This window comes from Thunnus albacares, chromosome 4, assembly GCF_914725855.1.
Source record: "Thunnus albacares chromosome 4, fThuAlb1.1, whole genome shotgun sequence".
NCBI lineage: Eukaryota > Metazoa > Chordata > Actinopteri > Scombriformes > Scombridae > Thunnus > Thunnus albacares.
In genome coordinates, this window is record NC_058109.1 from 31283920 (window position 1) to 31295187 (window position 11268).

Consider the following 11268-nt stretch of genomic DNA (forward strand, 5'->3'; position numbering starts at 1 on the left):
CACTGGCAGTAATCCAAGGGGACCCGCTGGATTCAGTGTCTTATAATGAATAACAAAACATTAAGAGTGTTTCATTTCAAAAGCCAAGTCCACAGAGCACAGTGAGGTGCTCCAAAATACAAAAAAACATACCACAAAGAGGTCTGGTACATACAGTGATACGTTATAGTAATCACAATCTCAGGAGTGACACATGCTTAGGGGAGTCCGAACCTCCCAAAATATTGTACAGACATGCCCCTACAATTAGAGACAAGCTTGGTTCTCATGCTGAACATCATGCATACCATGATAGCCTTTTGAGGGCAGAAGGAATAGAATATGTACAGTCCATCAGATGGGATGACTTTCTAAAAAATCTGCTATTGGATTTTTTTTCTTTTTATAAACAACTTTTTTTTAATTCCACCTATTAATGGGACTGCATCTTGAGTGATACAATTATTATGGTCATGATTTCTATTCTCTTTTTTATTATTTTGATGTTGTTGTGATAGTTCTCTGTATCTGTTGGTTATGTTGTTATGTGATGAAGGCTTTTAAAATAAGTCTTCTCTTTGCTCTGTGTATGAGTGCCTGAGGAACACTTTCTTTTCTGTTCTGCCTGTTATAACTCTGTGTCATGTGTCTGTATCCTTGAAATGAATGATAGAAACACTGCAGCCCTGTAAAAGACAATATGCTCTATAGTGTCCAGTATATAAGCTTTACACAGCACTAGAAATATTGTAGGAATATAATGTAGACAGTAATTATAAAATACAGATTGAAAGATGAATATGAGATATTTTACATAGTCTGTTTGTGATGTCTGTTTGATATTTTAATGCTGCAAAAAAAAAAATACAATACAAAAATATATCCACATAAATGAGGTTTCTGAAGTCTCCAATTACTGTACAACAACAAAGAAAACTGTTAATTTCTACTTATTTAAATATTATAAGCAAAACCCCATTCTGCTTTTTTTTTTTTTTTTGCAAATATCTGTTCAATCTGTGCTATTGTCTGGAGTATTGAAGGAGCAGACAGCCCAGAACCTGGTTTTCTTTGCAGATCGTATCCTTCCTGCTACAGCTTGAATAAACTCAGATCATTTCAGTCCTTGTGTCTTTAGATTATTGTTACAAGGACTCTCAATATTTTCTCTCTTTTCCATTCTTCACGCTGGTTTCTTTGTTGTCTCTCTCTCTTAGCTGGCCAAGGGGCTGATTGTGTGCTTGCTGCGGAGGAAAGAGCGAGCAGACTCCACTTACTCTGTGAGTACTCAATCAGTGGGAAACATGCTTGTCTGTTGGGCTTCGTGATTTATTATATGCTATAAATGTGACCATAGCTGTTTTTTCCAGGTAGAGGAGCCAAGGTAGCATATAGTAATCTCCTCTTCTTTGATCATGTTATGACAAACTTATCTGGTCATTATATGTGATGCATGCTGGTCCCAAGTAGGCTAAAGGAAACAGTATGTTAAACACACAGGGTCAATTAGTTATTAGTTATTGATCTAAACTACGACTTTGTAAAATGGACTAAGACTACAGGTTTGTGTTCAGTATAAACAATAGTTCTCTTCCATTATGAAGATAGCCAAGAAACTTTGATCGATAGATGACTGAATAACTAGATAGTTGATAATTAGGAAAAATATCGACCATTGGGAACCCCAAACATGTATGACTTTTTTTTAAGGTTTTAAGATTGAAAATGCTGAAAATGTATGTAAAATAAAATGAAATACTGTGATGTGCAGAATGAAAGTCGAAAGTATAGCCTGACTGATACTGGATTTTTTATACTGATACCAATATCAACATTTGATCATTGATTTTGCTAGTAGTGTGGTGCTATTGATGGCAATGTAGGTCCTCACTTTGGTCCAGACTCAAATATCTGAACCCCTATTGGATGGATTGCCATGGAATCTTTAGAAGACATTCATGGTCCCAAGAGGATGAATCCTACTTACTTTGGTGATAGTCTGTCTCCTCCTGTAGCACTACCATTTGTTGGATTTTCATTGTGAAATGTCTCAATTGTTGGATGGATTGCCATGACATTTGGTACAGGCAGTCATGTTCCCATCATGATGAATTGTAATAACTTTGGTTATGAACTCATCTAGTGCCATTATCAGGTCAAACTTGTGATTGCACAGCTTCTCACAGCTGCTAGATTGTCAGTCTCATGACATTTCTGTCACCCTGCACTGGAAAGCACTTCATGCTTATTGCTTAAGAGGGTTATATGTGAAATAAATTAACATTATTATTTGAACTATTATTCATTTTCCACATAAACACATAACTAACTAAACTGAAAGGTCCCTTAAATGTTTTTTATTATAATATGTATGAATATGTATAACATGTAATTAATATGTACTGTCCAGGACATTTTGCAAAGGATCTCTAGTGGAAAAGCCATGCAATGGAGACACTGTTTCTGAATTACCAAAAACATATCTTTGGCATTTTTGTTTCCTTGTTTAATTGTCGGCTATCACTTCTACCAATACTGATATATCCGCAATAAGCATAAGCAATAACCCAATCTATCAGTCTCTAGCAGAAAAGATTTTCATTGGAGGAGTGCAGTAAGCAAAAGCTTAGGGGTCTAAGTAACCAACTGCCCTGTTTGAAAAGAACAGAAAACATACCCATCTGCTTCTGAAGACAGAAAAATAGAAATGGACAATCTGCAGTGACAATCATCAGTATGCAAATGATGCATATCTGAAGCTGATCATAACTTTTGACCTAACTCTGTCCAATTCAAAGCAAAAGTTGACAGAAGACCACTCAGGTTCTTTGTATCTTCTTTTATCAAGTATTTATAAGTATTCATCTCACATCTGAGGGCTTCTTGCTCTCCATGTCCAAACCTCATGTACGGTTCTGTTTGCCGAGTCTGTATTGAACAGACAGGATGTTAGCTTTCAATATTCTCCTCCTTCTCGTAGCCAGTGTGTAATATGCACTTGCACAATGAGTGACGGTTTGCCAACTGAGCTGCAGCACTGCTCACGTTCCCTTGTGGCTGACTGGATTTAAGATGGACTGTAATCTGAGATCAGGAGGCTTTTCGGGATATTTACATCCTGGCACCTTCCTTGATGAAACAAAACAGTGAACTGAGGTCTAGAGCTAAATTTCATCTGCGGTCTCTTTGGCAGGTCACATATAACATATAACATATAACAGCACAATAACAAACAGTACAAAGCAAAAAAACAAAAATCAAAAAGCAAGACTGTCAAATCAAAAGCAAGATTATATGCGTACATGAGAAGACCTTGAGATAAAATGTAGAGGCAGTGGTTACAGAGTTAAAGTTTAATATGAGCAATAGTTTATTGAACAATTACTACGGTGAGTGAGGCTGTATGTTTTGAGGCTGTTTGTGCTCTGAGCCATGATAATGTGGCATTAGGTTGATGTCTTTATGGGGCCCTGTGCAATGCTGAATGTCACGCTTATCATGGTATAAAAAAAGAGAGAGTGGAAAAACATTAATTACCTCTCACAAGACTACTGATGTTAATTTCTGTAGTCACGTGTTTAACCAATTACTCAGAGTGTAATGAAGTGGAACATGGCTCACCAGAGTTCACAGGACAATTCCCCCCCCGCCCCCCCTTTTTTTTTTCTTACCCTAGTTTGGCTATTCCAGAGTGGGAAGCTAATCATCACTTAACATTAAACCAGGCAATACTTCACTCCAGATACATACATTTATCCATGTCAATATCCATTCCTCGTTTAATAATTTCTCCACAGCTATCTCGATATCACTCTCTGCTGAGAGAGGTGGGGAAAGCACATTATCTATGCCGGGGTGTTACAGTATTAGGGATTATCCCTGACAGATAGTTTCCCTTCCAGGCACCATTAGCTTGGCCTCATCCCATTTGGTATTTCCAACACCTGCGACCACCATCCGCTGGGCACAAGAATTATTGCCATTGTATTTTTTCTAGGGTATATAAATTAATCATGGGGATCACAAGCAACTACTTTAAATTTCTGGACTGTGACCAAGAAACACATCCTCCCCAAGGATGCCAAGTACCTATGCATCATTAAAACAGAGTTGTGCTATCTGACAGAGGAACAGTGCCAGCTCCCTCACTTGTATACCTTAAGGGATTGTGGTCTCTGCATTTCCGCACCAAGCATAATAGCTACTGTCTCAGGCTAAATACAATCAAGGTCCTTGAGTATGACTTTGAATGCTTAACGAACAAGGGCCACGTGTTTGCGTATGGATGAAATAAAGTTGATCAGCTTGAAAGTGAAAGTAGACAGCTGACTACAGCAAACATAAATTAACATCGATCATTGGGCAGAGCACGTACACTAATGACTCAAGGCTGCAGGGGCTTGTTAGTCAACTCCTGCAATGGACTATAATGGCTCCCATATCCTCACAATCCACTAAATACCAATGACTGTAATTCCTCATTGAGCATCCTTACATTGGCACATAATCTGTCTTCGATTCGCATGCATGAATGAATGATGTGGCTGTTAATAGAGATATTACAGTATTACCTAGAAATTATATGTCAAATAGTGCAAATTAGATCCACATCATGCTGTGGTAAGGAGTAAATATTGCTCATTTCAAGCCCTGAAATCAATGAAACTCAAATTCAAGCTCAAAATGGCAAAGACATTATTATCAAAACAGTTTGATCAATATAAAGAAACCTCATCCGTGCTCATAGATAAATATTTAGAAGGTAGCTTGTTGTAACTGTCAGTCAAAATCATGGGGCCACTTTCATGGTGCAGATTTTGTGTCTCATTTGACTTGTTCTGAGTTCCTCTGCTCACATAGTGCTTGGCAAGCTCGTCCGCATTTTAAAACACATTGATTTGGAATTACTATCAGATAGGTGTTCTGACAAAATGTCTGGAAAACAACATTTCATATCGATTTAAAGTTTCTTAGAGCCCAAAATTAAAGCCTTGCATCTAGCTGTAATTACAGTATGCAGCTTGGTGTCATTCATCCAGCCTCTTAATAATACATAATTACAGTTAACTCTAAAGCATACTGAGAATAGCACAAGGCAGAGTAGTTTATTGAAAGAAGAGAAAATTTCATATCTCAGAGGCCCAAGTAGGTCAAAAGAATGTGGCTTCTATAGTTAGATAGATACAATTTCTTCATTGGTTTTCTCCAGAACAGTCAAATATATCAACCCAGTGAGTCTCATAAGGAAAGACATCAACCAAATCTCCCGCTATTGATCAGTTCCTCCATATTTGATTGAGACTCATGACAAGACTGCGGGCAGGATGACAAACAAAAAGGCAAAAGGTTAAAAAAAGTGGAAACCAAATCAATAATGATGACTGACAAGATGAAGCTTGGATGATAAGTATTGTGCCCTCTTAGAATAAATAATAGAGAGCAGAATAAGTCTACTTCACTCCCCATACAACTAATGCTTTTTCGCCCTTTTTCCCTTCATGATTAGTGATTTGTTCTGTTTTGTTACATCTGTCTGTCTGCGGCAATTTACTGTAGGAGCTGAGATGGAAAAGGACAAAGAAGAGCTGTAGGAGAAAATGTTACGTTTTTGAGCATTGTGTGTTCATATTAGAACTCATGAAAGCATATAAGCCAGGGGCCTGTTTCATAAAAGCAATTTGCCAGCACTGCTTACACGCACATCACAAATGATGGCAGTGTAAAGTTTCAGAGATGATTATGGCTTGTAAATTGCAGATACATTTGTGAGTCCTACAGGACTGACCATGCTCATGCATGGGTCAGAAGTATGATTTTGGTTTGTTTTGAGTAGTGAATTTAACAGGGGAGGAAATGATTTCATGTTGCAAATTGCAGCTTGCATGTCACAAATTTGGTGAAGTGGGCCACAGATTGTTTGCATGTAGAATGTATGTATGTGTTTTTGTTAATGTGTTTTTAAATGCCCCCCTGTGACTTTCTGCCGTAAGAAATTCACACTGACATCTTCATACACTATAAGACACTATGAAAAAATATTATAAGTCTATTTAAGTAAAGCTGTAAGGCAGGTCATGTTTTCTTAAGGTTGAGCTGCTCAGCTGTTAAACATATGTAAATTACATTAACAATTTTAATGCAGGCATTTTGTAGGCTGAGTGCGCACTGACAGAAGTTGTGCTATCATATAATTAACATAAATATTGGATCTGGTATGTATAATACCTTACTAATACTGCACCATTAAAGCATAAACTCTGTTGTGTTACTTATTATGTATGTATGTTATTTGATAAGGTTGGAAAAGTTATAAAAGCTTCATTTTTAGTCGTGAATCAATAGCAGTAGTTTCTGGCGTCATGATCAATGGAAGATGTGATGTCTGTCTGCATGTTTTGAAGTGGTTTGAATGATTTGCCCACAGTAGGATTATTTTTCTGCTTCAGTTCAGTTTGTCTGTCTGCATTCATTAGCATTCCCTTTGATATATTATGTACACTTAGAACATCACACAATTTACTAGAGTAAATATGTTGAACCAACAGTTTTCAGAAAGCTTAACATTACCTTTGGCAGGAGGCTCTGCTCATCTGTTGCTGCTGCGAGCCACTTTTTTTCCTTCTCTCTCTCTTGCTTGACTTGCTCCTGGGAGATAGTGTAGCAGCAGTATGTATACACTAAATATCAGCTCCCCAGTATCAGCTGCTAGCGGGCCCTTCGGCATGGGATCTTGGCTCTGCTTATTTGGTTGAATGAATTATTAATGGCTCACGGATTTTCCACAAGTTCCAGCCTGTTTTTGTTTTTTTGTTGTTTTTTTTTTTGTCCAGATGGCTTAATGTAGACTGCATCTCATCATCTTTACAGTGCTCATATGCCCTCCTTTTCTTCCAGAGCCAAACAGAGGAGAGTTTACCCAGGAAGCATTCTCCACTCTCTGGCAACTGGATGGGAAGACGGAGACTCTTTGACCTTGGAAAATGAAGATGTTGTTGCCATGGGAACTGTTAATCCTTCTGTCACTCAAAGAGTGCCTGGCTGGTGAGATGCCAAGTTGAGTCGCCTTTCATGACACACCTGATATGCATATATCTCTCACAGGGAGGGTTTGCCTCTTTCTTATGCATGTTTAGGTTATCATTTCCATTTGAAATGGAAAGATAACAGTCTCAAAAGGGATCATAATTTTAATGGCTTTTATATCTGGGCAAAATCTACATCAAGTTTGCAAAGAATGATGCAAAGGCATGGCCAAAACAGAAGATTTACCTGTTACTTAAGTTTTTAAAGAGCTTAGAAATAAGAACCACAGAGCCAGACATTTGAATTTACTGATGCAGTTTCTGTGTTATTTAAGAGGATGAAGTTGCAACAGGGTAAAGAGAAACTACGTCTTGTCATTCAAAGATTGACTAACCTCACCAATATCATTACCACCAGCCTCACCCCACCCCATCTGTCCCATCCTCTTCCATTTTACTCTTATGATGACATTTTGATCTCAGTTGTTAAGAGCAACTCGACTTTAAATCTTCACATTTTCTTTTCAGCAACTCTCTGATAAACATGACTCACTGTTAGATTTACATCTGAGGAGAAAACTAACCTATAGGAGAGAATTCACTCTCTGCTGTCTTTTTATGCCTCCCTGGTTTATTATGCAATTTTCTTGCTTTATGTCCAACTGCTGCCACTTACATGAACTGTGGCAAGCACTATAAAAATCCACACTAACTCCTTTTTTAACACTAATTTATTCTGTACTCCATTCTCAACAACATTGATCCACAGTATGCTGAGGTGCTCCTTCCCACTGAGCGCAAAGCAGAATAACATTAACCTTCAATTTCCAAATACCTGTATGAGCCACAGATAAGAGTTAAAATCTCTGTATGAGCTCTCACTTTATGTCTGAATACAGTAACCTGTGCAGCCTAGTCAACTGAGTGAGATTTAATGTTGACAGTCACATTTGACGGATATACTGTATGCTGAACTCAAGCCAACCGTTTACAAGTCATCAAACAAATGCATTTAAATTTATACAGTATATGGAGTGGGGTCTATTGTATTGTTATTTATGATTCAATTTCCATTGATTTACCATCTCATCTCAAGTCAGCAGTTTCACAGGGGTATGTCTATTCAGCCTGCAAACACAAGAGTAGAGACTGAAGGGTTATGCACATGGCACATGCAGTTAGTTGCAGCTGTACTGTTCATACATATACCCACTATTGAGCTCACATTTGTATGCATTCCCATGAAACCTAATTAAGTGTAATTTGTATGTGTGTATGTTCAGGTGTGTTAGTGGTCAGTCTAGTTGGTGTGTTTACAGGGCAGGCCTGTTCTCAAGCATACACACAAACCACCCGTTCATTTCCCAGGTGAAATAGCCCAGCTATTAAAGGTTCATTAATTTGTTTAATTTAAAGGACACTGCAACCAGGGTAAAAATGAAGCACCTCCCTCAGAGGCTGGGGAAACAAGGCCCTTACCTGAGGCAAAGACTCCCACTCTCATTAGGATGATGATGACGATGATGTGGGAGGGAAAACTCTTTGTCCTAGTCAAGGTTAGAGACGTGTAAAAAAGCATCTCATCCTTTCAAGTGCACAAAAAGAAACATTTTTCAAGAGCAACACTGGTGTGCAGCCCATCGTATGACACACATGTTATTGGAGAAATGAGAGGGTGGACATCAGTGTGTATGTGTGAGTGTGTGTGTGTGAGTGTGCATCTATTGAAGAAATGCTAGATTTCACGGGAGTAATTAGTGCAACATCGGTTAATTACTCCTGTGTATTGATAGTTTGGCTGGAGCTAACCAAAACAACAAGCTCGACTGAGCAGACACATGCACAAATAACATGCATATAGAACACAGCTTTACAGGCGCTCTAATAATTAGATTAAAGCCAGAGTAAGGCAATACTCTGATATTGCAATTCTCATGTAAACACCTTAACCAAGTTATCCCACTTGCATTAAGATCATAATTAGATGAAGCATAACCAAATTAACCAGCTGGGCTACTTGTCAATCTCTGTAATTACCCTTGACATGTATACAGCTTAGATCTATTTCTGTCTGTGTTCTGATTCTGTGTGTGAAAGTTCACAGAATGAACCAGATGCACAGTTTGACTTTAAATAAAGAGTGGCAGATCTACTTCTCAGCTGAGCACTTCTTGATTGTACTTAACACAAGTAACAGAGCATGTGTTAAGATGTGCTGTAAATTCATCTGTGCTAAAAAAAAAAAAAAAAAAAATTTTAACAGAAACTTGAAAATCAGAAAAAAAAACATATAAAGTCAAACTGAAATTTAAATTAATTTCTGCTAAGAAGTCAGTATGTTGTGTGTATATCTTTTGTGTTTGTTTTGACTTATTTATTTTGTCAAAATTTTAACTATCAAAAAAGAAGAAATTAAATTGTATCTATTTTTTTGCAGTGATTTCCAGGGACATGAATTAATGGTTCTGAATGACACTGTTGGTAGCTTACTGGGCAGAGAAAAATAGCTCGTATAACTTGTTTATACATTGTTTGGTTGCAGCTGTGATTTGAGCACTCACTACTCCCTGAATCCACACGTATTTATTCGTATTTATTATCCTTTCTATAAAGTGGGACGATCACTGAGTGTGCAGGAGCTGCCAGTGACCCAGCAGGTGTTCAGATAACATGAACAAAAAGTAACATGGAGTGGTAATCAGTACTAACATTTGCATCAGAACGCTAAAGCTAGTTAGCCTAGCTTGATAGCTTCCTCTTTTTGAGTGGAATACAAACTTAAGGCATGATGGGCACCTATCAAGCCTGATGTCTTCAGTTGTTAACAGTACAGAACCAACACTGTGTGAGCTGGAAAAAATGTCTTGTATCAACATTCATAGACTATATTCACAGAAGTTGCCAGGGTGTCTCCTAGCATTGCTAGCCCTCAAATGTCAGTTAACTGCCATGGTAATCAAAGTATTAACTTAATCTAGGTATTCATGGTAATAAAATTACTGTGCATGCAAACAGTGTGACTGTGAATGAAGGCAGAAAAATAAAAGAAAACTTTATGACTGGTGTTGTAGACTGCATAGAATATGCCTGTTAGCCAGTGTGCTACAGGGTTATCTTTAGTTAATTGCTCTCTCATCACCCTGCATAATCTGTCTCATGAAATGTGCACAGGAGGGTTTATTAAATACAGAATCCACTCAAAGAGCCACATTGACAGCTAATTGTAAGGGTGTAGAGTTTATATACAGTTCGTGAGTGATGAGTGCTGAGTTTTGCATTAATTCAGTCATTTGCTCTGCGCCATTGTACAGCTAATGTGTTTTTTCAACACAGAGAATACACGCCATGGTCCTGTCTTCACCCAGGAGCCTAGTGACAGTATTTTCCCACTGAGCACTGATGATAAGCAGGTGTTTATTAATTGCAAAGCAAAGGGAAACCCAACTCCGCATTATAGGTAAGTGTTTTGACTGAACTTTGACTGACTATGAGGTGAGACTACAGTGTACAGTATCAGTGAATGCGTGGTACAATTTGCTCTGCTAGGCTTCTTCATGATACCAGGCTGTCTCACTATATTGCCTACATTCATGTTTGAGTGTAGTCATTCATTAGGCAATTACATTTTTAAGCATGTGTATCCTTGCAGGATGTTTTCTGGTTCTTTTCCAAATATTCACTGGAAAAAATTAAAATGAGATGTCTACCCTAGCGTTAACGAATGTGATAACAGGGCAAAGTTGTGTTTGATTTTTGTTTGGCCATCTATTTGCCACAGGTGGAAAGTGGATGGGAGAGAAATAAACACAGAGTCAGATCCAAACTACAGCCTTGTAGAGGGGAACCTGTTGATCAATAACCCTCATGTCATCAATCATGGGGGAGTGTATCAGTGCATCGCCACTAACTCATTTGGGACCGTTGTGAGCAGGGAAGCAAAAGTCCAGTTTGCTTGTGAGTACAGTTATGGATTTTTGAGTATGCATATTATAGGACAGAATGTTTTTGTGAAGAATACTAAATATTAGTTATCCAATGAGGGTTAAATCAAGGTCAGTGAAGAAACACCTTGGATAAGAGGTGAAACATTTTCAAGTATCTTCAACCAAGTCCAGTTGAACATGATTCAACCCTCCTTGGATAACCACGACCTGGATGACTGAGAATCTTCACAGACATCTAAATATTAGTTATGATTGTATTCACAACTGACTAGAATGCAGATTGCCCAGAATAGGGCTGCTCCACAAGATTCCAGAGGCCATGA

The 11268-nt window shown here is 38.0% G+C and overlaps 1 protein-coding gene across 3 annotated transcripts in view; it reads left to right on the forward strand.

Annotated features, from left to right (window-relative positions):
• Window positions 1-1194: 1194 nt before the first annotated feature.
• Window positions 1195-11268, forward strand: part of LOC122981456 (contactin-4) — a 53258-nt gene continuing 43184 nt past the window's right edge. The window contains exons 1-4 of one of the 3 annotated variants that reach the window (XM_044350204.1): window positions 1195-1259; window positions 6874-7032; window positions 10335-10458; window positions 10780-10955. In XM_044350204.1, the coding sequence (XP_044206139.1) occupies window positions 6960-7032; window positions 10335-10458; window positions 10780-10955 (373 nt within the window). In that variant the 5' untranslated portion in view covers window positions 1195-1259; window positions 6874-6959. Of the gene's footprint in view, window positions 1260-6763; window positions 7033-10334; window positions 10459-10779; window positions 10956-11268 lie in introns of those variants that run through there. The other 2 variants (XM_044350205.1, XM_044350202.1) reach the window with 2 other exon arrangements.